This window comes from Balearica regulorum, chromosome 16 (genome assembly GCF_011004875.1).
Source record: "Balearica regulorum gibbericeps isolate bBalReg1 chromosome 16, bBalReg1.pri, whole genome shotgun sequence".
Classification (NCBI taxonomy): domain Eukaryota; kingdom Metazoa; phylum Chordata; class Aves; order Gruiformes; family Gruidae; genus Balearica; species Balearica regulorum.
The window spans coordinates 6,586,062-6,613,769 of record NC_046199.1 but is presented as its reverse complement, the minus strand read 5'-3'; the positions used below and the strand labels follow the sequence as shown (position 1 = coordinate 6,613,769).

Genomic DNA, 27,708 nt, shown 5'->3' with positions numbered 1-27,708 from the left:
ACTCCTTTCTCCACCCACATTGCCCATGTTTGTAAAGTTGCCATTTTTAAGACAAACAAATGTGGCCAAATGAGATTGCTCTAATTTCAGACCAAAATATTTCCAAACTGTGCTTTTCTAAAGTCGCATTGGAATCATTCATGTCCAAAGAGCTGCAAGATGAGAAGCAGTGGACTAATAAAATGTCTGGTTTTACAGCTGTATTTGCTAACAACAAAATTGAATTTCCATGACGATATTTTAAACCTGGGAGATCAGCTGGTGATTCTATATCACAGTTCAGCTCATGAGGTGCCCTACTGCAAAAAAGTAAAAGTAACAGCTAACAAAGAAACCCCACTCAGCTTTTTCTTCCCTGTCCTACGTTTCTCCCCCAACTTTCCAAATCCATGTTGGCTGGTAAAGGGGTGGGAAAAGAAGGGGAGAAAAGTGTAAGAAATTAATCAGAAGATGCCTGATTTCCTCAAATTTTGAAATAGGGACTGAAATAGGTCTGAAAGCGTATCTGCCCTTGTGCAGGGAGGAAGTTAAAATCAGGGTTGTGAATGCCAGCAGGCCTTGGGATCCCAAAAAGAGCCTCTGGGCACCCGTGGGTGCCCGCTGCAGCCCTGAGGCCACGGGCTTGGCATCCCTCTGGGCCCTTTCTGACCTCCTGGGGAAAAATAAACTAAAACCAAAAAAGTAAAGACGGCTCCCAGGGGTGCCTCCTGGGCTGCCCCCACGTCACCTCTTCGCACTCCTCTGCCTCCTGCGTTGCTGCTGCCGCTGCCGCCACCGGGACCAGGCCCCGCTTGGCCCCCACCTTGGGCTCCGTCCGCCCCAGCGCCCTGGCCTCAGTCTTCTTGTCAGTGGCCGGCTCAGCCCGGCCTGTGGCCCTGCGCTCGGGACTGGGGTGCTGCTTCGGCTCCTTGGCCCGGGGCGGCTCCGGCTTGGCCTCTGGCCTGGCCGCCGGCTTCTCCTCCCGCTCCTGCAGCGGGGCAGGGGTGCCCCCCCGGCGCTGGGGGTCCCCCCGGGGCTCAGGGGAGGGCAGCTCTGGCTCGGTGAGCGGCTCCTCCTCATAGTCCTCAGTGGGGGAGACTGGGGAGGTCCGGACGGCATAGCTGTGGTAGCCCTTGAAGAGCTCGACGTCGGGCTCACGTGCCATCCTCTGCAGCGGCCTGATCTCCATCTGCTCGGCGGGACGCCCCCGGCCCCGCGAGGCCGGCCGGCCCTCACCCTCGGGGGGCACGGGGCTGCTGCTGCCCGCCCTGCCGCCCGCCTCAGCCCAGCTGCCCGGACGGAGGGCTCCGTCCTGGCGGGGAGCCGCCTTGGCCCGCTTGGCCTCGGGGGGGGTGGCGGCAGGGCTGGGGGCTGGGCTGGCACGGCGGCGGGCCTCGTCCTGCTCGTGGAGCTGGGGGCTCTCGGGGGGTGTGGGGGGTGGTGGGGCGCCCTCCGGCCGCGGTGCTTCCTCCTCCATATTGACAGCGTGTTCTGCGTTCTCCATGATCTCCTGCAGCAGCTTCCGCTTCTGGTACTCGGGGCCTGCAGAGAGAGGGGTTCGTGTGAGGAGCTGCCCCAGGAGGGACAGCAGGCCGCCCCAGCTCTGTGCCGCCATCGTGCCTTTGACAGCCATGTCCCCAGCCTCGATGGGTTTGGGGACAACTGCAAGAGGGCTGGGGCTTGAGCCACTGGGGCTGGGAGAGGAGCTGCTCCCAAATCAGAGCCTGTTTCCAGATGGGATTTCTCCAGGAGCAGCTGGAGGCTCTGAGCCCCACCGTGTGCTGTCCAGCTGGGAAGTGCCAAAGGAGCAGGTGAGGAGCTCCAGGTTAGGGTGCTGGCAGTGAAAATCTGCAACCCAGCTTTTTGTAGTCACACAGATAGGCTCTCCTGGGTCTAAAGAGAATCCAGCTCCCATCCAAGCTTTTTTTTTGGGTTTTTCTTTTAATGGCTGGGAAACTCTTCCATGTGGCTTCTTTGGTGTCTAATAGCATGACAACCTCATAAGTGATACAGGGCATGCCCAGTCTCCCCAGGAAAGGCAGGGATCCTCAAATGATCTACTTGTCATCCCTCATGACGGGAAAAACACATTTCTCATGTGCGGAAAAGGGCTGGCAGTATCACAGCCCTCCTCTCTGCACTGAGCCCCGCAACAGCAGCAAAATCACCTGGCACCGTCACATGAGGTGACTCAGGTCTTCGGCTTTCATTCTCACCTCATCTCCCACGCTGACTTGTCAGCTCTTAGCAACATTGCCCTCGCTTCAATTATTCACCTATCATTAAATCTTTAGTTCTTGCTAACCCTAGGCCGTGCTTGCAAAGCAAATCGCAGCCCAGATGATAGGGTCTGGGAAAGTCAGCTAGAGTCTGACACTGAAGATACCCATCATGCTGAGCAGCTGGCTGAGCAAAATCCATCACTGAACTACTGGGAGTATCTTTTGGAATAACAACCCTGCACAGTGTTCTGCACACTGGGACCTGCACTGGGACAGGGGTCCCCACACATCACCGCAATGCTCATAGCAAGCGACAGCGACAACAACAACACGCTCCTTACGGGCAGCGTGAGGTTGCAAAGCAGCTTGTTTGAAAGCAAATCACCTGCTTTTGAAAGTGGGTTTGGCCTCATTCTGCTGAATTCAAGTGATGCTGAGGGGTGCAGACGTACAGGGCTTGCCCTGTGCTCCTGACCAGCACAGACCCTGAAGCTGCACTGTCCCCAGCTACCTCACGGTTCCTCCCCTCGTCTCCTCCACCCTGAGGACTAATGCAGACTTGACCCTGGTCGGAAAATTGGGACTGGTGCTCTTCTTTCCCTCTAATAAATCAGCAGTGTGATTTGCACGCTGCTACCTCCTGCCCATGCAGGCAAAGTCTCGGCTTGGAGGGGGCAGTGGGGAGAAAGAGGGCACTGATTTTAGCTGCTCTGCCCTGCCTGCACGCTCCTGTCAATCAGCAGGTGACCCATTCAGGGCCATTTATTTCTGGCTGCAAGTGGATTATTTGGAAGCCATTTGAACAGTTGTTCAGACTCCTCAAAATAGGCTGCCTGCAGCTCCAGGCTCCTTGCTCTCTCCCGTTGCTTTCTTCTCCTCCTGAATAACTCAGACCAGAAAAACCTAACTGCCTGGCGGGTACCACACAGCTCCGATCCTCCTCACCTCCCCACCCCACCTTCACCTCCCAGCACAACGTTTCAGCAAGGGCTTTGGCTTACACCCCCCTCCTCTAAGCTATTAGGGTTAATATCCTAAGTAAAACCCAGGGCTAAATACTTGTTAGAGAGGTCAGGCTTGCGGAGCAGGATTGCCCTGTGCCAAACCCAGGGCAGGCAGGGGGAAATGCAGCTGCTGAACACCGCTGGGCTCTCCCGGCTGTGCGACCAGCAGCTCCAAGTCCTAGCAAAATCCAAGGGCGGACTTTTGTCAGTGCAGCCGTGCAAGAAGAGACATTTCGTCTTGTTGTGCACTTAGTGAATTTAGAGATTTAAGAGAATCATAGAAGAAGAACATTCGTCAGTGGCTCACAAGGCCATTGAGAGAGGCCAGGACCGAAGCGAAGCCCTACGTGAAAGCAGCGTGAGGACTGAGGAGCCAGGAGTGGAGGCCAGGCTGCTGCAGGCATTTTGCAGAGACCATTTCAGTTGTCTCATTCAATTGCCATGGGTGGAAAAAATAATCGAGCTAGATGTCAAAAACCTCCCATCAGGAATTTGCCTCTGAGCTATAAATACCCCAGTGTGCAACGGGTGAACATGGAGCGGTGAGTGGCAGCTGGGGGGCTTATGTCAGGATCAAGCGACGTTTAGCTATTGTTAAATGAAGTGCCACACGCTGGCTCACACCCATGCCCAGGCACCGTGGTGGTTCCCCACTCAAAGCCAGCTCCAACGGGCCTCGCTGGGCTGCGGGGAGGAACGGGCAGCCCTCCAGCACAGCATCTTCCCAGCTAGTAGGTGCAGGGCAAGGTGGGAGTACAGGGAATTTTGGCAAATCTGTCAGCATGACTCTCCCCAGCCAAGCGCTGGGTGTGAGCCCTTCCCCTGTCCCACCGCGTGCCCTGTGCCGGGGTGACCAGAGACCCAGAGGCACCGAAATCAGAGCAGGAGCAGGGGGCAGGTCTGGCTGAGCCAGAGTCAATCTTTGGCTCCTACCCCCACTTTTGCCATGGTGATGGTCCCTTGTGATCCTGCCTCAGCAGCCATGGGGCACTTGTTCCAGGTAACAAAGCCGGATAATTGGAAAGACAAAATAAAAATGTAGGCACGTGGATCCTTGTTTTCTGCTCTGTTATTACCTTCCCTCTCTGGAAAGGAAAGCTTTCCAGGAAGAACATATCTCTAGCTAACTTGGTCCAGGGAAAGGTAATGGCATTCACAATGCTGCTTCTAATATTACACTTCCTATCTACTAATCCTCAGTGCTTGGTCTCACAGAAAGAACCTCCCAAGTGTTTTCCCAGCCAAATAATCAGCAGCGATGCTAACAAGTAAATAGGGCATCAGGGAAGTAGTATTTTGCATTAGCAACTTTCTTATGGGATATTACAGCCCCTAATTAGCTGAGTCTGATCATACCCTGGTGCAGTGTGGGGACCCACAGGAGTCTTGTGAGTCAATGATGTGCAACGTTCCGAGAAAAAGCCACGAAGCATATATCTACAGGAAAGCTGCAAATAGACCTAAGCTCACTGCCTGCCCTGCCTGGTGCTGCAAGGGCTTCAGCATGTGGAGAAACACAGGGGAAGTTGAGGGACTGTGGGTTTTTCCTCCAGGCTACAGTAACATATTCCAGCAGGTAAAACAGTGGTGTAAGGACAGCAAAACATCCAGGGCAGGGGCCTGGCTGAACTTGTGCAAAAGAAAGACAGGAGGGCAACCTGTGGAGTTATAAAGCGGGTGAAGCATTTGAACAGACTGCCCAAGGAAATTGCAAAATCCTTCCTACCTGGCTGGTAGAAGTCTGGGGAGAGCTCCCTGGCCATCATCCTGGCTATGCCTGATTCGTTGTTAGCTGCCTGAGCTGCCTGCTCAGACCCTTCAGCCTTGGCTTTGGCGTGAGCTGTCCTGTGGAGAGAAGAGGGGACGATAGTGAGCACCATCGGAACCAAGATCAGTCTGGCTCGAGCAGCAGACCCCATCCAGGAACAAAATCAATTCAGCCCATCTGGTGCAACACAGCACTCAGAGTGTGTCCACTCGGCCCAAAAACCCTGCATGCAAGGAGAAAAGATCAGATTTTCAACAAGTCAGGGGCACAGCTGCACAAGGCTAAGGTGTGAAGGTCGCACTTAGCCGCACAAGGAAACAGGACGGGTGTATTTGCAAACACGAGCATGTTCCTGTGTTGCAGCGAGGCAGCAGGTGCTGCAAAACAAGCCTCTCACCATGCTGCAAAAGACTGATACCTAGCGCAGAGGAATGCCTGAAGCATTGTCGCACGCATCTTCAGAGCATAAGGGGACAACAACGCGATTGCTGAACACGGCTGTGCTGTCACCAGCCCTGAGCTGCTGCACCTCGCCAGTGGCAGTGTGCTCCTGCCCAGCATGCTGGATGCATTTTACTCCAAATGTTTCTCCCGTAGGTCTCAAAGCTTGTCCAAGGGGCAACTTTACTCACCGCAGCCCAGGAGCTGCCCTCATCAGTGCTAGGAAAGGCAGAGCTATCGCCTCCCTTGCAGTTTGGCTCCCCAAGTCCTCTCCATTCCTCCCCAGCACATCTACTCCTTGCTCCATAGAGCTATAGGGCTGTCAGAGTTATTTTGCTGGCTGGCTGTCATATTCCTTGCATGCCTCGCGCTCGGGGCCCTGTGATCTTTACGCTAAAAGCAGGGCTGGCTTTGCAGCCCAGCTGCTCACAGTCTGGGAAGGAGCTGACTTCAAACAGCAAAATCACACCTTAAAAATAAGGGAGGGTGAAGCACCGTATATTCAGCTGCTTTGTTCCACCCAGGGCTTACGGGGAGCTGCTTTCCCCGTGATCTCACTATCATGTTTGCTGAGGGTCCCCATATCTCCCTTGCTGCACATAATGGAGCATACACTGGCTGCACATGCAACACCACATATTTTTGTGTGGACAGTTAGATAAGCAGTTAGCAGCCCTCAAACACAAATTCACTACAAATTACAACCTTTAATGTGGTCTTACGGTGTCTGATGAGCCCTTTTCAGACTCAGGTTGGTATCTGGTTTTAGGACAAAAAGTGAGGAATAATGCAGTGAAAACGCTCCAGAGGAATTTTTGGACTGTCAGTCATGAAATCAGGATCAATTCTTTCCCATTAAACTGAGATGCAGTATGCAGACAAGACTAATGTCAGTCTGAATAGTTGACAGATGCATGAAAAGGTGATAGAAATGCTGTTCTGAGACACTTAGAAGGCAGAAGACAGATATATATATACACATACACACATACACACACACACACACATACATACACGCACACACCATTTTGAATAGCTGCAGGGAAAGAGCCATCATAGGGCATTAATCCCAACCGATACAGGCAACCGTGTGACTTGACAGGCAGCCGAAAAGTCTGTTCAGGGCCCTGCGATAGAGAAGAGGGTGCAGAGCTGCTGTGGCTCAGCCTGTCTCGCCCTGGGACGACATCCTGCTCCGCCGGAGCCACGATTCACCTCCCTGCTCACACTCACACGTTATCTCCCCGCTTTTTCTGCAGGCTGAGCTGCCTGGGATTGCTGTCATTCTTGGTCTTTTTAACCAAAATTATTACAGCTCCTGAAAAACCCAGAGACAAGACATGATGAGGCAGAAAACAGCAATTTTAAGCCGCTGCTCGCAAGCAGGAGGTCCGAGGCGGCTCTGAACAGAGAAAGCACCTCCTTTTTTGGTAGCATATAATCAGCGTGATTAATTCCACCATAATCTGGCAGGGGCCAAGGGGGATGTTTCTGTGCTCTCCATGCCTGGGGGACCAGAGCAGGCTGGGTGTGCTGCGTGTGGGGAGCACAGCCTGCCTGGCGCCGGCCCTGGGTTGAAGTTTGCAGCGTGAGGATCCAGCTTTTCACCCCAGCAGGATGTGCTCCGACCCCTGGCTTTGTCCTGCTGCTCTTGGAGAATGGAATTCACCACACAGAGATAAAATCCTCCCTTTCAGCCCTTCACTGAGCCAGGCAGAGGCTATCCCCAGCCTGGGGATAGCTGTGGGAGCAGCCCCGGCAGCTCCTGGCGAGCAGGTGGATGCTTTCCTAAAGGTGACTTCCAAAAAAAGTAGTCTGGAAGTGGACTGGATGTGGGGTCTGCTCTCTCTGCTAGTAAGGATGGAGCCAGACTCATGCCGATGTGTTACCAAACGGGTGCAGATGGCCCCTGCGTGCTCGGCTTTCCCCCAGCATCTGGGGCGAACAGCCTGGGGGTGTTGGAGGTGACAAGGCAGCTCCCAATTACGCTCTTCTGCTGGAGATTTCCTTTCCTCCAGAGAAGCTGCTGGATGCTCTCTAGCTGCGTAGGGCTTGAGTTCTGCAGGTGAAGAGGTGGCGATGCCAGGAAGACCCCAACCTGGGTTGCAGAGGTTGTGGTGAGGCTGCTGAGGGTGGTGGGGAGCTGAGCCGGCTGGGCTGAGCCATCGCTGCAAGCCGCCATGGCCCCCAGGCTAGCGGGGTTCTACAACGAGCCCTCCTGGGCACGGAGGGGTGCGAGGCCAGACAGGCCACGGGGCAGCTCCCAAGCTCCATGCTCAGAGCTGTGACGGCAAGCTGAATGGCATGGCTGTGGGATCCCCGACTGCCCTGGGGACGCAAGCTGCACAGCAGCTTTGCCCGGCTCCATCACTCAGCAGGACACACCTGACCTCTGCTATTGTCCCCCTGCTTGCAAAGTTGCCCAGAAATGCTTGATTTGGGGGGACTGAGATCAATGCAGCTGCAGCTCCGAATCTAGCACCCCGACGCACCGCCAGGTGATGAACATCTGGCTTACGGAGACACGGCACGGTGTTTTAAGTGTGTCTTCCCCAGCTCCCCTGGCTGTGCTGCGTATCCCTGGGGCACAAAGGGAAGGCACTGCTGCTCGCAGCTCTCCAAAAAGCTGCACCGAGGGTTTAGTAACACCGTGACAAAGCACGGCCTGGAGGAAAGGCCCCAGCCATAACAATAACAGCTAACTTGCCTAGAGTATTTCTGAATCTATTATTTATCTGCACGGCTGGCAGTGCCTGGGAGCTCAACGCGGAGCAAAACTTGGCCCCGGCTGCAAAGCAGGAGACAAATACCAGCCACCCTGGGAGAGGTCAGCGCGCACACCCGGCAGCACAAAAGCCTCTCCCAGCCCCTGGCCTGGGGTCTGCCAGGCACGGTGATGAAAAAAAAAAGCTCAGGCAGGTTTGAGGGAGTCAGGAAGGTGATCTTCAAACCTTAGACAGGAATCACAGAATGGTTTGGGTTAGAAGGGACCTTAAAGCCCATCTAGTTCCAACCCCCTGCCATGGGCAGGGACACCCTCCACTAGCCCAGGTTGCCCAAAGCCCCATCCAACCTGGCCTTGAACACTGCCAGGGAGCCAGGGGCAGCCACAGCTTCTCTGGGCAACCTGTGCCAGGGCCTCGCCACCCCCCATTGGCTTTCTGGGCTGCAGGTGCACATTGCTGGGTCACGTTGAGCTTCTCGTCCACCACCACCCCCCAAGTCCTCCTCAGGCCTGCTCTTAGTCAAATGAAATCAATGAAATATATAAAAGCTAAAATTTCTTCCATGGTAAGATCTGCTCAAAAACCAGAATCAGCTTTTGCAAGAAGGAAAATGCCAGCCTTTTATTGCATACATATAAATTTGATACTTTTTCAGGCAGCACTTGAATCAGGGCCACACTTTTTTCTTTACTGCTGGTTGTGCTGTCAGCTCCCAGCACCTCTGCAGAAAGCAGCCCCATGCAAAAACCAGCAGAGGAGAAAGTCTGGAGATGGAGGAGGTGGGGTGAAACTGAAACAGAGGCCCAAAGATTTTATAGCACCCAGCGTCAGAATTCAAAAGCCCCTTTTCAAAGCAGTGCTGGAAAACAAACCATGAACACTAAACCTGTCCAACTGGGGGCAAGAAATACAAAGAGGGGCCTTTACAAACCAGTGCCGGTGCTCCCCCTCCCAAGCGAGGCAGTACTGCCCGGGATGAGTGCTTCCCAGTTTTACCCTGAGCCATCTTCTCGGGCAGCACCGTTAAAAATAGCTCTGGTGAATTCTTTGCAAGGAGGAGCAGCAGCCCCGCACCGAGCCGAGGGGAGGTATGTGGGCAACGCCTGCAGCCCCCGTCCCAGCCCCGCTGCTGCTGCCTCCCGGCAGCACCGGCGGGGTCGCGGCGGCTGCTCTGGGGCCGTCCCGGGCAGGGAGGCTTCGCACCCCGGTTCGATGGGTGGGAGAGGGAGGGTTAAATGCATCTGGTGTTTTATTTGCTCCTCTGGCACGGGTCTAAGGCTCTAATTGTTTTTGTACTGGTGCAGGACAGAGCACCACTCCTGCCCTTCCTGGCCATCTCCCAGAAACACTGCCCGAATCATTCCTCCGACTGCTACCAAAATCCCCTGTGGATATGCGAGCTGCAGCTGAGCACCATGCTAACAGGTGAGACCCAAAGCCAAGCCAGCGTGCCCAGCTCTTTGGACAGTTTATGTGGTTTTGCACATCCACATTGGATTAGACTGCAAATGAGATTGGAATTAGCAGAGAATACTGCAAATACCAGACAGGGCTGGGGTGCCTGCAGGTGCGGCAATGACCTTGTGGCTAGAAATAGGGAAAGAGCTCAGCTCTCTGCCCAAGCTATTGCACATTTGCTTATTAAGGGAAAGAGAGATCCATCCAGCACTGTCCTGGCTTTTCCTCATCCCATTGATTCAGCAAATCCTGAGGAAGGACTTACTGAACACCTTTTTCTTGTCATTCTCAGTATAATAAGCTGCAAAAAATGTCATTAAGCAAATAAAATTCATCAGTCAGCTCTAGGAAGGAAGACTTCTGCTAAACTCCCCTCTCCTGGAAACTGTTTTTTCCACCCCCAGCCTAATTCCTGCTGCAGTATCTAGCAGGCATCATTTTGTCCTTCTGAAGAAACTTAAGATAACGGTTTGTGTTGGCAGGAATGTTTGCAGCACTCAAAAGGGATACAGGGAAAGCTGCAGAAGTGCTTTTGCTGATGGCAACGTGGTCCCTTCTGCGTTCACATTGCAAAGGACAAGGACACACAGACCTAACCAACAGAGACCTGTGCTGGTGGTTGGACTAGATGACCTTTAAAGGTCCCTTCCAACCCAAACCATTCTATAATTCTATGACCTGACCAGGACAGACACTTTCCGGCTTTTCCATTTTCCACACCGTCTTTGGACTTGTGTCACCTCTACAGGAGCACCTTTTCTCCCTGCTCAGTCCCAATCCATCTCCTTTGTGCCTCTCCCTCTGCCTCCATGCGCACACAGATACCAGCAAAGCACTGCTACCCTCATTGGCCTGTAACCAGCCCATGGGACTGAATATCCCTTTTCAGTTCATCGCTAGTGCCACCTTCCCTGCCCACATTCAAACCCATCTGTGAGTCCTACCCCACGGGTGCCCTGTCCTGAGAGCCAGGTGTCCCTTTTACCCTGCTTTTGCTCTTTTTGCTCCATCACTTGTACCCACGCACATACCCACTCAGCTTAGACACCGACATCCCTGGGGTGCATGAGTCTTTGCTGATTATATTATGGACTCTGCATCTGCAACATGTGATCTAAATTGTGAATTAAGCATAAATCAACACAAACTGCCTCCTAAAGGAAACACCTCCATACCACTGCAAAAGAAATCCAAAAAGAGAAAGCACCCTGACCTTGCGGAGCAGCTTTGCCCTCCAGCCTCCCTTCCCTTGCAGCCAGCTGATGAGATGCCCCAGGCTCTTCACTCATGGTACCAGCACTTACACAGAAGCGGTGACATTATGTACACACTCAGGCTACTTAGCTGGATAATTCGGACCTTTTCTCCTTCCTTCCACAGAAAGGGCATGAGCAGGCCATTCAGCCAGGAGTAAAGCATCCTTTTCCGTGCAGTGCTTCAGGAGCACAGGCCTGGCAGAGCTCCCTGCCACCTAATGAGCTCAGCAAGCATTAGCCTTTATGATTACTTGGTGAATTTTTAAAATACCGAAATGTTATCCTCAGCTCTAAATAGCTCAGAGCCACTTGCATCTTTCACCAAGGGATACTTCCCCTCGGAACAGTTAAAGTGATATTAATCTTACAGCAGACAGATCTGCAGCTGTCTTCAATAAGAAGACAACCTACACACCCCGGCCCTGCGTACGGGAGATTTGCTCAATTAATCGCCGCCGCCCTGATTGCCCCATGAGCCGAGCGAGGCCAGGTGGGCAGCTAGCCGGCAGGGCTCGGCCGTGCCACCCTGCACGGGAGCCCGTGGGCTGCGACAAGCCGGCGGGGCCGGCATAGACCGCAGCTGCTCCCCGTTTCCCCTGCAGCCCTCGGATACCAGCCGGCAGCTGCCCAGAGCCGGCTCTAAACGGAGCGGTGCAAGCCAGAGCCTGCCGGCTCAAGGGGCTGCCGGCCACCAGTACGACAGCATGGCCCCAGGGCCGCTGCACTGGCCCCAGACGGGCAGGACAGGCAGCTCCTCGCCCTGCCGGAGCCCGTCCTGCCAGCACAGCCTGACTGGGAGCAGCTACGAGAGCATCCACAGAGATGTCTTCGGGGGGAAAAAAAAAAAAGGGGGGGGGGGGGGAATTTGCAGCTGCCAACGGGACTCCCTCCTCCTCCCCAACGGTTTTCAGGTCTGCTCACCTCCGTGCTGCCCTGGTGCAGATCAAGCAGAGCCCGGAGGAGCGAGACCCCAAAGCTGCACAGACTATGCACAAACGCCACTGATTTATTCCAGCTTCCACCACACCGTTACCGAAGGGCTCAGGTAATGCTCTGGAGACCCTTATTTAATTAGCTACCACTGCAAGATCAAAGCAGCCAGGTTATCCCACCGAGAAGTGCATCAAAATTTCTTTACAGCACACACATAATCAGGGTCTTCCAGCCTTTTGTCCCCCATGTGCTCCTGCCTCCCTGCCTGTACCTGCACTGAGCAGGCAGGGGCTGCTCCCTGCCCTGCCCAGGGGAACGAATTCCCACTTCCAAGAAAACACCAGGGCTGCAGCAGTCATTTGTTTCGAGGGAGCCCAGCCTGACCGAGGAGCTCCCGTCCAGCCTCAAGCTCTGCCAAGCGGGCAGCATCCACAATAAGAGTGTGTTTTACCTGATTGCCGGCCCTGCCAGCACGAAAAATGGGTCAGAAAGTGTGTGTTTTCTCTATAAGATTGTTGGGTTTTTTCAATGAAAAGTTTTAGCAAGTTTTTCAGATTTCACCAAGCCAAAAGACTGAGGAACTACAGTATCTGTTTTATCTTTTTTTTTTTTTGTCCTTCCTCAGTCAAAAAGAAAAGCAGATTTTTTTTTTTTTTTTTTTTTTTATTTTAGGAAATGAAAGCAGGCAGATTTCTTAAAATATTGCACTTGGTCAGAAGCCAAATTATTCATCGAAATTTAAGGCAGAAGTATTTTTCTTCTAGCCATATAGGTCTCTCGAGTTGACATTCACAGATTTGAAGTCTAGGAGAAACAAGAGAGGGAGCAGGGAGCTGCGAGGGTTGCCAGCCCACTGCCCGGGCTGCAGCACCCATGTCCTCTGTGCCTGCACCCAAGGCTGCTGAGGGCACGCAGGCAGATGGTGGGACGCCGGGTCCCTCCCGGTGCTCGCTGAAGGCTCAGCAGGCCTCGTAGGAGCAGAACGACAAAAAGTTGGACTCAGAAAGCCAAAGGGCTCTGGCTCAGTACCAGGATAAGTTGTAAAAAAATGCACCTCCTCCAGGAGAAGGGAGGGTTTCCATATCTCAGGCTTTATATTTAAATTGGACATTTTACTTAAATATTTTTTAGTTTTCAAGATAAGCCTATTTCACATTCCACTGAAATGACGATAACCTCTGAGCAAAGCCTGACTGAATCAGATGATTTTAAAGCCGGGCTCCCTGCCGGCTGATTTCAAGCATTTGGATGGGAGTCAAAGCCCTCCTGCTCCACACAGCAGCAGATCAATTGAACCAGAAACTACCATTTTCCACAGTTGTTTTTGCAGATTAAAGTCACACTTCATTTTTCCCTTTCTGAGTTTGTAAGCTGTTGAGATAAGGCTTTCCCACAAGGTCAGAATCAACAACCCATTAATTCCATTTTCCCTGCCTGGCCAGCTAGCTGAGTCGTACCCATCCCTGGGGCTGATGTCCTGCCATCCTGACTCTGCTCCTCCTGAGCGGATCCCTGCAAGCCACAGCCCCACTTCAACCCCAAAGATCTAGGAAGCCCTGGAGAAAGCAGTCTGCCATCCAACAGATGCTTTCTCCTCAGAGCTGCTGAAAGTGCATGCTCCCTCTTACCCTAATAGGGCATGCAAGAGCCTAAGGAAATTCATGCGAGGCGGGTGGAAAACAGATAAAGCCGTGCGCACCCTCCTCGAGTCAAAACGCATCAGCGTAACAAGCATGGCGGGCCAAAAATGTGTCAGTGCTGGAGCAGCAGCCAGCCTGGGCTGGAGATGAGGCAGTTCTGGGAAAGGGCTGAAAGGAAGGGGTGAAGGCATCACGCCATCACTCATCTTGCAGCACCAAACCCCTCCAGCCTGCAAAGCCCTACACACACGGGGCAGGGGACACATCGTGGGGGTCCTGCAGCTGGGGCAGGCGTGTGATCCTGGCACTGGACCCGAACCCTGGCGCTCGCTGTCCCCATGCCTGTGTGGGACCAGGACCAGAGAGGGGCTCACCCGAACCCTCAGCCCGCTCCCTGCACGGCTCCAGTGACAGCATGGGTGAACTAGAAGGTGGGTGAGCCCAAGGGCCTTTTGGGGTGGGACGAGGGTCAGGCTGCGGTTTGAAACAGCAGTACTTCTACAGAGCTGGAGACTGGTGCTCTGGGGCACCAAAACCCGAAAAACCACGGCCCAACCAAGCCCAAACCAGCCCTGCTCAGCCCCGACCACAAGGCTGTATAGACCAAGCCCTGGTTCTGGGGCAGGAGCTGGCTGTCCCCCACCTCCACTCCAAGACGCGAGTGACACAAAGTCCCTGAGCTCCTGATCTGGGGAGGCTCGGGTGGAAGTATTTCTCCTAACCAAACCACGCGTGGTGACAGCACGCCACGGCACAAGGCAGCCGGGGGCATTCTTGCTCCAAGAGCTTTCAGGGAAACCCAAGCCAAAGTGGTCCTGGCCACGGTGGCACAAGCCAGGCAGGTTTCCCCGTGGATGGTTATCCTGGATACTGACCTCAGTTTGTGCTGATAAGCCACGTGGAGGAGGTCACGCCTGCTCAGGAGCTGCAAGGGGAAAAGGTCTTTATTCGCCTGGTTTCATGGGAAGGAGCGAGCACTGCTGGCTCTAGCGTGGCGCAGAAAGTGGGAGAGTCCCAGCCCCGGGCTTCGGTTGGTGCGGAAATAGATGCCAGCAACTGGGTTTCTGTTAACCAGGAGTGAATGAAACAAGATTATCCGCTTTATAAACACACCGAGCTCTGTGAGCTTTGCTGTCTTTGCTGGGAGAACAGAACCGAGGAGCATCCCCTCACTGCTGTGCCCTGGCACCCAGCTATGGCAGGAGCCACATGGCTACCCTCATTTCTCCCTGTCCACATGCACGCTGGCTCTCCCCGAGCCCTGCCTTGTGGAACCACCGAGATGCTCGTTCCCACTGCGGGGCAGCCAGAATACCCAGCCGTCGAGGACCTGCCCTCGGCTCCTGCCACTCGACCACCTCCAGGTGTGGCTGCACCTTGCTCAGCGTGAGCCTCCTCCTGCACCCCGCGAGGAGTCTGGGGGGGATTTTAATGAAGCCGGGGTAGTCCTGTTCCCTGCTTCACCTGCACCCACCTAGTTTTTAAGCTGCCTGAGACATCAGGCTGTGACATCTTTGGTGTCTGACCGTACAGCTGCAGAAATGCTGCTGCCAACTCCCCTGTCTCTCTGGCAGCTCCCACTCAGAGGTGAATCGCAGCCAATATCCCACCTGGGGCCAGGACAAGCTCTGCCCATCTCCTGCCTGCTGCTGCCTCCTCGTTACACCCCCATCCATCACACGGGGCTGTGCAGTCCCGGAGCAAAGAGATGGCGAAGCTGGTACAGCAGAGGAGGATCAGCTGCTCTCCCAAGCGGGGAGCCCGGCAAGGCAGTCCTTGAACCAGCGCTGCTGCCTGCTCTCGTGGGGTGGCCACGAGCATCCTGGCCTCAGACCTACGGGGCTGGGAATGCCCATGCCTTGGCTTTTTAAAAGCCCAAGGAAAGCAGAAAGAAAAGGATATTTAAAAAAAAAAAAAAAATCCTAAAACTCTTTCAGAGAAAACTCTAAGTCTGAGCATGGGGGTTCAACAGACTTGAAAACCCCAGGTGTGAACTGGGATTTTCAGGAAAATCCCAGGCCCAGTCTGCCCCAAGGAAACTGAGCTGCGTCGCTAGCCCCAGGACAGCCAAGGCCACCATGGCCACCAGCCCAGCCCTGGACACACGCCGTGCCGCACCGAAGAGGAGCGCTGGGAAAACATCACTTTGGTTGCTCACCTTCCTCACCAGTGGCATAAACCCCTGGCAAGGGAGGGCAGAGCGGCTCGCCGGGGCAGAGTCGTGCCAAATAAAGCACCTTATCGGTGCAAGCGTGCGGCCGGGCTCCAGCAGCGTGGGCTGCCACGGTCTCGGCTCTCAGCTGTCGCACTCGGGCAGCGCTGATAAAGCCCTGCTCTGCCTGCCCTTATTTAGTCAGGAGGCTCTGCTGACTCCAGTGATTTCAGGACGTCATTTGCACCACACACCCGCGTTCCCCGAGGAGACGCTCGCTGCCGCCCGGCCACGCAGGCTGGAAATGCTGAGCACAGGGCGACAGCGCTGCCGGGAATGCGGCCACGCAGGGGAGGGTAGGAAAGCGATACGGGAGCCATCAAGCACTCCTGTTATTTGAAGGGAGAGCGAAGACGTGCCCCAAAGGCACGGGTACGGACAGAAAAACAACTTAAGATTCAAAACCAGGCAACAACTCACACCGTGAACGATGCCCACGTGCCGCTGCCGGGAAAGCCGCGCTGATGTGATTTCTGACGCCAAGCGCTCACCGCAGCGCCCGGGCTCACCGCGATGAGTAAACCCTATGTTAACAGGAATTAACGCCTAACATTTCAAAACGCTTACAGACACCTATCCAAGCAGTAGTATCACAGGACCTCTAAAGATACAACATTAAAAACAAAAATAAATGTATTCATTTTTAGTTGTACTCTCCAGGCATAAAGCACCCAACTGTGCAGAGGCTGCGGGGCCAGCGTCTGAAGATAAACAGGTGAAGCACAGCAGCCATTCTTGCCTCTTACACCTTGCTTTCCTATCGATCCCGGGACATCTGGCAGATATATATGACGTGTTGTTTACAGGACGTATGTCTGTCAAATGAGCTCAGAGCGTGGCCAGACCCGTGCCTTGCAGGACACACGGCCAAGTCCCTCCATTGATTTTGGTCCAAGTCACCGGGAAGCACCACCCCATGCAGAGGCAGACCACAGCAGACACTGTTGCTGTGGGATGGATTAGGGATTTGCAGTATTTACACTAATTTTGTCCCCCAAAAGCACTGGTGAGAAGGAAATCTCCTGTGCGAGCTGCCTGGCTACTGAGCCTACAGTTTTCAAAAGAATCAAAGGTTCTCCCTGCATCTGGTCCCGCCCTTCCTCTCGCTTTTTACTTTATTTTAATCTGTTCTGAAGAGATGAAAGCTGACCACTTCCATACTCTTCCTCCCTGCTTTCAGTGGGACCATCCTCCCCACGTGACCGGTGAGTACGTACTGCACAGGCAGCACCCTGGGGTGCTGCTGCTCCCCGAGCACACAGGGGTGCAGAGCACCCTGCTGGGCACCAACCCAACTCCGGGGCAGCCGTTACACAATTTGGGATTGCTTTTAACTGGTGGTGGCTGTCCCCTCCTCACAGGGGCTGGCTGTCCTCGAGCCAGCTCCTCTACTTACGCACCAGGGAGATGATGTCCCAGCTGCGATCCCAGGACCTCACTGCCTTTCCCACCCACCCTGACATTTTTCCGAAGGACCCCCCAGACGGCAGAGGGTGGGAAAGGGATGCTGGAGGGACGCAGCAGGTGCCTTCACCTGGCACTGCGGGAAGAGGTGCGTTCCAGCTCCCACGGGAAGCCTTGGGATCCCAGCACGGAAGCCCGGAGCACCAGCAGTACAGGGCACTGCTAACGGACATCATACGGCACCTGGTAACCCCCACGTCCCCCTGTGGTTACCCCCTGGCAGGAGTAAAGCCACAGAAGCTGCACTCTAAGATGACTCTTCTCCCTAGTGACAGCAGCGCGGGGAGGATTCATCATATGTTAACTTCCATGAGCTCCGTCCCATTAGCTGATCCGCAGCGCTGCTCACGGACATGCCCCGACTGCTGCCCGATGTCTGGGGGCTTTACCTCGGGTGAGGGGGCAGCTGGCTGAGCTGGGAGGGGCCGTTCAGGATAACGTGCTTCCAGGGCAAACAATTTTCACTAAAATAATAATAAAAAAAAGATTTTAACACACCCCCCCTGCCCCAAAATTGGTGTTCCCTCAGCCAGTGGGGAGGCAATGTCCTCAGCCGCTTGCACAATGGGGAAAGTGGCTGGATTGCCAACCCGGGAGGATTCGGGAGGGAGCTGAGGAGGGCAAGGCAGGCAGGACAGGCAGCAGGGCAGGCAATAGCTGGCAGCGCCCACGGCGCTGGCTGGAACGCCCAAACCGAGCAGGCAGGCAGGGCAGCAGCTGCAAAGCAGCCCCGTCCCTTGGACGCGCTCGCAGCAGAGCGCGGGACGAGGAAGGTTTGCTGACCGCGCTGACCACTGCTCTCCCGCCCGTCTCTGCAGGGCGGATCGCAGGCAGGGCGTGCATCGGCACTGCGACGCTGCCGGTAGCCTCCTGCCCGCGCACCCCCAGAGCTCGGGTGCGTGCCTGGGATTCCTGCGGTGCAACTGGCCGAGGCAGCTTCCAGCACTTGGGCTTGTTTTCCTCAGGATTTCTATCCCTGAAGAGCCTTTTATGGTGCAAAAGAGTGAAATCTGGTCTTCTCCTGACATTTTGCCCCCAAGCAGCGGAAGGCTGGATACGACAGTAGTTTGACTCTGCAAGGAGCTGCCCGAGTGCCAGAAGCAAATGAAACTCAAACATCCACATACAACAGCTCAGGTATGCGGAGGAAGTTGGGCGTCCGCACAGCCTGGCCGCTGCGTGCTGCTAACTAGTTTCTAGCAATACTCTTACACACAGATATGTCACATCTTCCCCAAAAAAGGATTGGTGTAGCCTCAAAGACATTTATTGGGGTAAGGTACATGCTGCCATCCAAGGGGAAATATAAATGCTCCATCTAGAAAACTCCACCTCGCAGTTACGAGCTAGGGCAATGCTAATGATAGCACAGCCCTTTTATAAACCGTAATAATTGATTTTCACAATCTGTCTGGAATTACTCTCTGTCCTGGTTGTGGAAACTGAGGCAAGGTTCGAGGCCAAAGGGAAAGTCGGTGGCAAGCTGGAATTTAACCTAAAGACCCTCTCAAGGCAAAATGATCTATATTTACTCTTGACCGCAAAACTGAGCTGAAAGGAGGAGGGAGGAGAACATGGGTCAGATTTTCAAAAGGCAGCAGGTAGAGAGAGTGGCTTTGCCCAGAGCAACATACACCAGGAATAAACGCTGATGGAAACGGTGAGTTACAGTTTACAGGACGGAGGAGCCCGAATCTTCCTCCTTGCCGCAGGGATGGGGCCAGGGGCACCGCGCTCCCGCGGAAAGCGGCGTCCTCTTCCCCTGCCGCAACAGCCGCACTATCGCGGGGTCTGCGAGGGGAGGACTCCCTGGAGGAAACCAGCTTTAACGTCTTATTTCCTCCAGCTCCAAGGTTTCCTTAATAGGAAATTATTCCCCAGCTGCGCTGGGGAGGGATGCAGTCCCCCGTCAGGGCAGCGGGCGCATTCCAGCCCCTGATGGAAAACACTGCAGAGCCGCTTTTGATCCAAAGTGTAAATAGTGTATAATAAAAAGAGGCTTGTGTAAACTGGCCAAGCTCTCGGGGAGCAGCATTTGCAGCTCCAGCCTCCTTATTTACGAGCCCCCAGCGCTGCAGCCACATGCTTCCCCCCGGCACGGCGAAGCCGGTGTCAGGCTGAGCCTGCCCTGCCGGGACACTCCGGCGGGCCCCACGCCGCCCCAGCCTGTTATTTTTATCCTAGCTGGCCCTGCACCACCTTTCACTTGCAATTCTGTTGGTTTTTTTCTCTGCCAGTCTCCGAGGCAACAGGGTTTTGCTAAAAAACCAGTCACGCTCCTTGCAAAACTTTGGAGTAGAACGGGCCACTGGGAGAGTAGAGCTGGGGTTGTCAGGGGGGAGGGATGGGGTTTGGGAACAGACGCCCTCCCTGCTGCTGTTATTTCCCATCTCTGCTTGGTAATGAAGGACCTTTGATAATTAAACGGCACTGAAAAAGAGCAAGGCAGGACAGCCCTGGAGACCCAGCTCCTGCCCAGCAGCAGAGCAAAGCCTGTGCAGGGTGAGGTTTCGATGGAGAGGCAAGGTGGAACCTCAAGGTCTTTCATAACCATGTTTCCCTGAGGAAGAGGAGAGGAGCAAAGGCTCTGACCCTGCCTGACAGTCTCTGGTCTCTGCCAGGCCAGCTCCGAGACTGGCAGGAAAGCCGTGGGAGGAGGAGTGTGCTGCCAGCACAGCTCAGACGCAGGCAGGGACGCAAGCAGGAGAAGAGGGTTTTCCCCTGCCCTTCCCAGGCAGACCCCAGAGCCCCTCTTACCTCCTCCATCCCAGGATGGACGATGGAGCAATTAGCGCTTTCCTTTCCTGCTGATTTCTAACGTAGCTAATTCTGAGCGGAGCCCACCTGTCTGGTCCCAAGGTACCAGGGGGTGTAGGGGCAACACAGTGCCCACACGTCTCTTGGTGCAAGGGACACCGGTGCAACGAGAGGCTGCCACGTGCTCTCAGCAGCCCCTTGCACACTCCTCCTTTGCACGCCCCTGTGGTACACATCCCCAGGCACGCTGCCACAGCCCCCTTCCCACCCCAAGGGTCTGGCCAGGACAAAATGGGGAGACAAAGGGGGACAAACCTGACTGAGCCCTCCCTGGTTCCTGCTTTCCCGGCATCCTAGAGCATTGCGGGCTCCAGCTGTGTGCTGCAGGATGGGGCTCAGCCACCCCACCATGGACTCGGCCATCTGCCCTGGCTCCGGCCACCACCTCCCTCGTGGCAGAAACGCTCGCTCAGAACCTGGCTGAGGGCAGCTGGTCCTGGGGGAAGACGGGGCTCCCTGAGGCAGCCCACTCTCTGGTTTAGTACCTGCTGTAGGTCCTCCCTCCTGGTGCACAGCATCCCAGCACAGCAGTGCTCGTCTCAGAGGCTGTTACGCCAAGCTGCTAAAATTAAGCAACAACCCTAATGCATCCCATAAACTCCCCACAGAGCCAGACTGGGGTCTCCAGGGTCGAGCCACACTGCTGCAGACCCAATTCATCTAGGACATGTCACGAGCCTGTTAGATTTACCATGGCCAAACCCCGCTATTTCTCATCCTGCCCCGTTAACGACACCCAGCGGCTCTGGCAGCCTGGCACAGCACCGGGGTGCTCCCCATCCCACCGGCTCCTGCTCGCCATCCCGCTGAGTGCCGGGGCCGGTAGCAGTCCCTGCTGTCCAGCAACTCCTCCTGGTCCCCCCTGGACCAGGGCTGCAGGGGCACGGGAGAAGGGGTGAGAAAAGGGACATGTCCTGAACACCCCTGAGCTGCCCTGAGGGCCCTCAGCTCCGCTCCGCCAGCATTCAGTACAAAGAATTAAATAGAAATTGTGAGAAGCCATGTTTGACCCCACTGCGGTGCGCAGCGAGGAGACATGCAGCACAGCTCCAGAGGGACATGTGGGATGGGGACCACCACCACAGGGACCTGCACATTGGAGACCCGAGTGCCTACCTGGATGCCGCAATCTCTGACTTCTGCCGGGCGATGGCCGCAGCCCTCTGAGCCCCCTCCACGCTCCTGTCCACCTTCTGCCGGATCTTGGCACTCTTGAGGGGTATCACACGCTTCTTCATGCCCTTGATGAGGACGTTGTGACGGTACTTGCCCTCCTCCTTCTTGCCGTCAGGCAGCGTGGTGCAGCCATAGCCGTGCCGCAGGTTGTCCAGCCACTCGCCCTCATACTTCAGCCCACTGGAGCGCTCGCTGACGCCGAAGCCAGCGCGCTTGTCATTCTTCCACTCGCCCATGTAGGTCTCCGTGGTGGTGGCGTCGATGTCGGACTCGAAGGGGGGGTACTCCTCGCCCTCGGCACCCTCGCCCAGGCTGACGGTGGAGGTGGCGTCGCTGGCAGCCGAGCTGATCCCGCTCTCGCTCTTGAGGAAGCTGACGCGGCTCTTCTGGCTCGCCAGGGACGACTTGGACTCGGACTTCTTCAGCTTCCCCAGCAAGGAGCCCCTGCGGAAGAGCCCCCCCTTCTTGGGCTTGCCAGCCTCCACCTCTGCATAGAGGCTGAGGGCGAAGCCCCCGCGGGTGATGGTGGGCGACAGGGGCAGGTTCTCAGGGTTGGCGGCGGGGGAGTCCTGCTGGGGCAGGGTGCCATTGCTGTGCTCGCTCCGCAGGGAGGAGAGGGAGGTGCGCAGCGGGGAGCGGACCACGGAGGCCATGCCGTAGGGCACGCTCTGCCGCACGCCGTAGCCGTGCCGCATGCCGTTGGTGAACTGGCCTTGGTACGTGCCTGCGGGAGAGAAGAGGGACGGGGTGAAAAGGCAGCTGGTTCCTGCTGCCCTAGAGCAGACATACCCACCGTCCTCGAAGAGAGGAGCCCCAATTCCGCTAGTGCTCACCCACATGCAACAGCAGCGGTCCCCAGGGAGCAGAGGGCAGAGGACACAAGCCTGAGAGCCGCTGCTGGCAGGTGACAGCTCGCTGGAAAGGGGCTGGGGCACCAGGGGACACTGCTGCAAACCCAAAGCCACTTTACAGACGCGGTTTGGATTTGCATCTGGACGAGGGAGCAGGAGGCAGCCCCGCAGTGCTGGAGCTTGGGCTCTGCAGAGGGTGGCAGCAGCCCCAGCAGACACACAAGCTGCGGTGGCACAGCTCTCCTTGGCTCAGTGACAGTCCCTTTCAGCCCATTCTGCAGTTTGTCACTCAGAGCCTGCCAGGACCGGCTCTAGACCCCCGAAACGGGTGCCTGGCCCTACCCCAGGCTGCCCCTGGACCTGCAGCCGCATCTGCTTGGCCCTGACATACAGCTTCTCTGCAGTCCCAAGACCAACTGCACAAAGCAAAAGATGGGCAAAAAAAGGAAGGAGAGGAGCAGAGCAGCTCCATGCGGGGTTCCTCCAGCTCTGCCCCAAAACCCACTGCCCTACCACACTCCTCCAGATGCAGCTCAAGAGGGCACTCGGTGTCATATGATGCGGAGGAGGATCGTGCTCACCATGACAGGGCTGCACCCTGGGTACGGGACTCTCTGCTAAGAGCCCGCAGGACGTTGGCAGCAACACCTCGAAGGACTGAGGAAAGCACATCGCTCTTCTCCAGACCCCTTCCAGGTCTGCACCTGTGCAGGCTCCAGACGAGTGAACTGGAGACCACTGCCCTGATTTTTCTCACTAGGATTTCACAAGATTTAAATTAGTAGCATCAAAGCTCCCTGCAAGAAGAGCTCCCAGAAGGGCAGGAGGGCTGATGGGGCAGCCTTTGCCTACAGCACATGCACTCACGTGCCAGAACAACCTCCCCATGAAGGGTCCCCGCTGAGTCCTGTGGGACAGGGACAGGACGGGCTGGTGCCCTCCCAGCCTGGCTCTCCTCACTCTATAGACACAGTTGCCTCAGAAACCAGCAAACACCCCAAACAAAAGCAGCATTCAGCTCTGCTCCATGGGCAGCCGGCGTTACAGGACCTGGAACAGACCACCTCGCCCCAGCCCAGCACCCTGCAGGGCAGGTGCCACCAGCAGCCCCCCCATCCCAGGGCACAGACGGAGGATGCTGGGGAGCACAAACACCCTTGGAAAGGCCACCCCACTCCTTTACTCTCCCAGGCACTGCTTCATGCAAGTGAAGGGCCAGCCGTGCCGGAGGCATTTTCACGGGCATCTGTCCCAAACGTGGTTTTCATTAAGCGCTGACCTACTGGGAGGCACCAAATTTTGGGAGAGCGAGCACTCCCAGGGTCCCGGGGAGGCTCAGCAGGGCTGGGCTGAGACAGAAAGCAGTGACCTATCTTCATCGCATTCATCTACCCTCTCAGACACTGTTACTCAGACCAGGGATGACCCTGCTCCCCAGGGAGCAAATCCAGTTCCTTCTTTGGCGATTGTGGGAGTGCATATTTTACAGTGTCCCAAGCCACTTCTGCAGCATAATCTCTCCTCCTAAGCTTCAGGTTTCATTGAAATCCTCTTTGGACCTGCCTGTGGGGTGTTGACTTACAGCGCCGGGGGCCAGGAAAGACAAGAAGTGCCCGAGCGGGCAGCAGCTGCTGCCCCGGGGTGAGCTGCCCCCCGCCAGCCCCTGCCCACCCCACAGCAGACAGGATTTTGGGCTCCCTGCAAACATTTGGTCTCCTCTACTAAAAAAAAAAAAAGGTAAGGGTTCAGGTAGCGCATCTACCGTGCTTCAGAGCATCTGCAGGCCGTGGCCAGCCATGGAGAGCAGTCTGCCACAGCAAGGGGCCATCGCCCAGTTTCTTGGTGGAACTTGAATCTCCGTTAGGAAAAATAAGGTGGGTGGCATGGGTTAGGAGTCTGGGCATGAGCACGGAGCCAGGGACCATCGTTGGAGATGCCCAGTGTGTTCCTCACCGTGCTGCCAAATCCCGCTCTGTAACATGTTGCTGAATCTTCCTAGCACAAAATGGAGTTTTGGAGACCCCCGTAGTGCCCCCACATCCCTCCCCACCAAGAGCTGGTGAAGTCAGCGCTCCATCCCCCCCTGCCCAGCCAGCGAGCAGGGCTGACACACGATCAGGGTGACATCGGAGACCTCCTCCTAGGACGGGACAACCTCGCACATAGCAGGCTGCAGCTGATAGTGCCGCCGTGTTAACCCCCTGGAAGAGGGACTCTGGAAAAGTCTCGCAGGTTTAGGGGACTTGGCTGCTCCTTGGGAGCTGCTGGGAGCAGCCGCTGCCCTCCAGCAAGCCCCCAGTCCCCTCTGTCCCCCTGAGCACTGCCGGGGCCACCTGGATGGGAAAAGCCACGTGGCACAGTGGGTCTCCAGGGAGCAGAGATTGGGATGCAGCTTCTTGGGGGCACGCGTGCTACCCTCCACACGAGGTTTCACACCAGCAATTCAGGCTGGCCTTGGCGGCCTGATTTCAGCCTATACGGCATGAGCAACGTCGTCTCTCCGGCACGCAGCGTGACCAAACCTGCCAACCCCGCCTGGCATAACGGAGGGAACCGACACACCGTGCTGTCCAACCGACGCAGGGGCGAGCGGTCACTGCCGTGTCCCTGTCATGCTGCGATTCAGCACCCGGCTGAGGCTTCGTGCCAAGGCAGAGCCATAAACCACATCTGGAGTGGAGCCAGAGGCTGCTGAGAGCGGCTGGAGGCGCCGGCGGCCGTGCGTCGGGGCACGCAAGGTTTGAGTGGATCCGAGCCCTGGCTCACCAACATGTACCAGTGCAGCCAGTTCAAGAAAGGATGGGGCTGTGCAAACCCCCTCTGCACCGTGGGCGGTCGCTCAGCAGGGCTACACGTCCCTGAGCCACCGCTACCCCTGAATATCAAAGCAGCCTGGGGAAGGGGGGACAGGCAGGAGGCAAAGCTGCCAGCCAGGCAGCGCACATGCATCTGAGGTTCTGTAAAAAATAATTTTTGTGAGGAAAAAAAAAATTATCTCTATTTAGGATGAAAATGGGACAGAGCCCCATTTCTCTGCCTCCCCAGCCCTCTCTGATTCACCAGGGCAGTGGGACAGAACCGCCTAACCCCCTCAGGGTGGGATTACTGAGGGACAGGACCCCAATAATCCTTTATTGCCTGCATTTTTTCATGTTGGAATGATGAAAAATGCTGTTTCCTCTGCAACCCCCAGGTACATGGTTCATCATCTCTGCTCATCCCTGAGCAAAGTTGGGATGTGGCCCTGTGTGGGTATCTTCAAAGGATGGGAAGAATCAAATTGTGGGATTGATGAAAACTGTAGCCCTATAGCCTTCACCTCTAAAGACACCAGCTCCCTGCGGATGGAGTGGTAGCACCCTCTGTTTAGCTCTGCTGGCAGCAGGATGAGATGATGCCCGACGGCATCAAAGGCGAAAGCTTCAGCTCCTGGTGCACGCCCAGCCCGGCAGTGAGAGCCCGCTGTCAGCAGCGTCACATCTCCCCTTCCCAGCCTGCCTCTAAGCTCTAGTATAATTAGCGATGAATGTAAATAATACAAACCACCAGGTAAATAATGCAAACAACTCAAATCATATCACTGCCCTACAGTCCCCTGCTGTTACCCGGATACTGTGATGACAGACGTGTTAGAAGAACTCAGTGTAAAAGGCCAGGGACATTAAATCAATGCACAGCACCACGTGCGAGAGAGGCTGGCAAAAACCTAGTGCTTCTTTTTTGGTGCCAACAGTATTATCTGATGGTTTCTGTTGGAAAAGAAAGGCAGAAAAAACCCAAACAAACCAGACAGAGAAAAAAAAAAAAAAAATCACAGCATTAATTCACAGGTCAAATTCAGCCATGCAGGAGCTTTGTTAGAGGCAGCAGACACAAGCCAGCACCGTCTCGGCTCGCTCAGAGCCCATTCCTGCTTCCCCGGCCGCAGTCCCACAGATGCTGCTCCTCCTGCCCCAGCCCAGGCCCCTTCCCACTGCGCTTTCCCTGCCCCGGGCTGATCCACATCGCCCCGTTTCCTCTCTCCCGCTAAAGCACGCTGCTGCATTTCTTTTCACCTGTCTTGTGGTCTCATGATCACTGAACGGTCTAATGGTTTCCACACGCAGTTAATTGACACCACTGGTTTCTCTTAGAGCCCTAGAGACCAAACTGCAGTGTCAAAAATAAGTTGGTTTTAGGCTGCTTCGACTGCAGGTGAGTTTCCTCCCCCCATATATATCTATATAAACAGTTAGTTGTATAGCAAAGCCTAGTTTTGAGCCTGGATCCTGCATACACAGTACGATTCTGTGTTAGCAGCATGATTTTTTTCTGCAGCGAGATTTGACTGGGTCAAGCACTCAGAGTCAAAAGCATTAAAGTATCCAAAAAATGAAGCCTTCCTTACAGCAGAGACAAAACTTACAGGTGGAAGCCAAATAACTGTTTACTCACAGCTTAGGTTGCAAAATGTTCATGTCCTTCATGCTGTGCCTTCCACAACCCCAATCACCATCTGCTTTAGCTAGCGCATCCTGCCCCTATAAAAGGCTCGAGCTCTACAGCAGCAGACACGCACGTATATTCAGCTTGGATACCCAAGGATATATATCATAGTGTTACTGTCTCTGCCTGGCTGCACCAGGAGCTCTGAACCCCTTGGCTGATTTCAATCAACATTACCGAAGGCAAGCTCTTTAAAGCCATCAGTCTTCCATAGTTTTCACAAAAATGGGCACTTGGTAGCAGAGAGAAAAAGCAAACAACCCACACAGTGCCTAGGCTAAACCATACCATGCGTCCACTTCTTATTAGACACCAAAAATCTATACATGATTTCCTAAAGCTTCACTGCAGATTTGGGCTTTATTTAGCCACCAACCACAGCCAGCCACAAGATAAAATATATTTATAGGGTTCTCTGTGATTTGTAAGTGTATTTTAAAGTATAAAGGGGTTTGTGTGTGTGTGTGTGTGTGTATACATACACACACACAAAAAGATAATTTGAAGTCTATTTTAAAACATTAGAATCAGCTACATCCCCTGAAATCTGCAGGCAGCCCAGCCATGACCTAAAGCTTCTAACAACCTGGCAAGAGCTGCACGTTCCCAGAGCCGTCTTCCTCGTGGCTGGCTTCCAGGGGGCTTGGGAATCACGTCCCCTACTCGAGGGACAGCAGATTTCCAAAGCCTTTCCAGATGTTTATCTTGGCAACCTCGAAATCAAACATTAACAGGTGTAATTAGCAGCCTGGCCACATCTGGATCTTGCAGATGGTTACTGGGTACAGGTGAGGAGACCAAACAGGAGCGGATCCTGCAAGTGGGTGAGATCATTGCACCCCTGTCCTACACACGTGACGCTGGCTGGCACTCCCCACCTTGGCTTAGGATGCAGCTTTCTATGCGTTCCCGTACCATCAGAACGGCTCACGTGTTGAATGAACAGCTCAGACCAGCCAGGACGCAATGGCCCAACGCAAGGAGCAGCCGGTGGCCACCGCGGCACAGCCCTCGTGAGCCAGGTCTGGCGTCGGGGGGCTCAGCTCAGCGCTGCCCGGGGTGGCTTTGGCAGGGCACATCTTCTTGGATCAGGGCTAAACTGCCCACCTCGGGCGGCACCAGGGATCACGCAAGCAGCACGTTCTTGGGTGCAGGACAACACCCCGGGAGCGCTGTGCTGACCGAAGCAATATCTTATATAGCCTTACAGGAGAAGATCTTGACTCATTCTTCTCTCTCTTCTGTCCCAAGCTTTCAGTCCATGATCTAATTAAAC

General features: G+C 55.1%; 1 protein-coding gene across 1 annotated transcript in view; it reads right to left on the bottom strand.

Moving 5' to 3' along the window:
- The window catches only part of JPH2 (junctophilin 2), a 33,990-nt gene that overhangs the window by 3,992 nt on the left and 2,290 nt on the right, over positions 1–27,708 (bottom strand). Inside the window, exons 2-4 of the mRNA XM_075768382.1 lie at positions 21,037–21,820; positions 4,932–5,050; positions 728–1,521 (exon numbers count right to left, since the gene is read on the bottom strand). Of these exons, the coding sequence (XP_075624497.1) occupies positions 728–1,521; positions 4,932–5,050; positions 21,037–21,820 (1,697 nt within the window). The remainder of the gene's footprint in view (positions 1–727; positions 1,522–4,931; positions 5,051–21,036; positions 21,821–27,708) is intronic.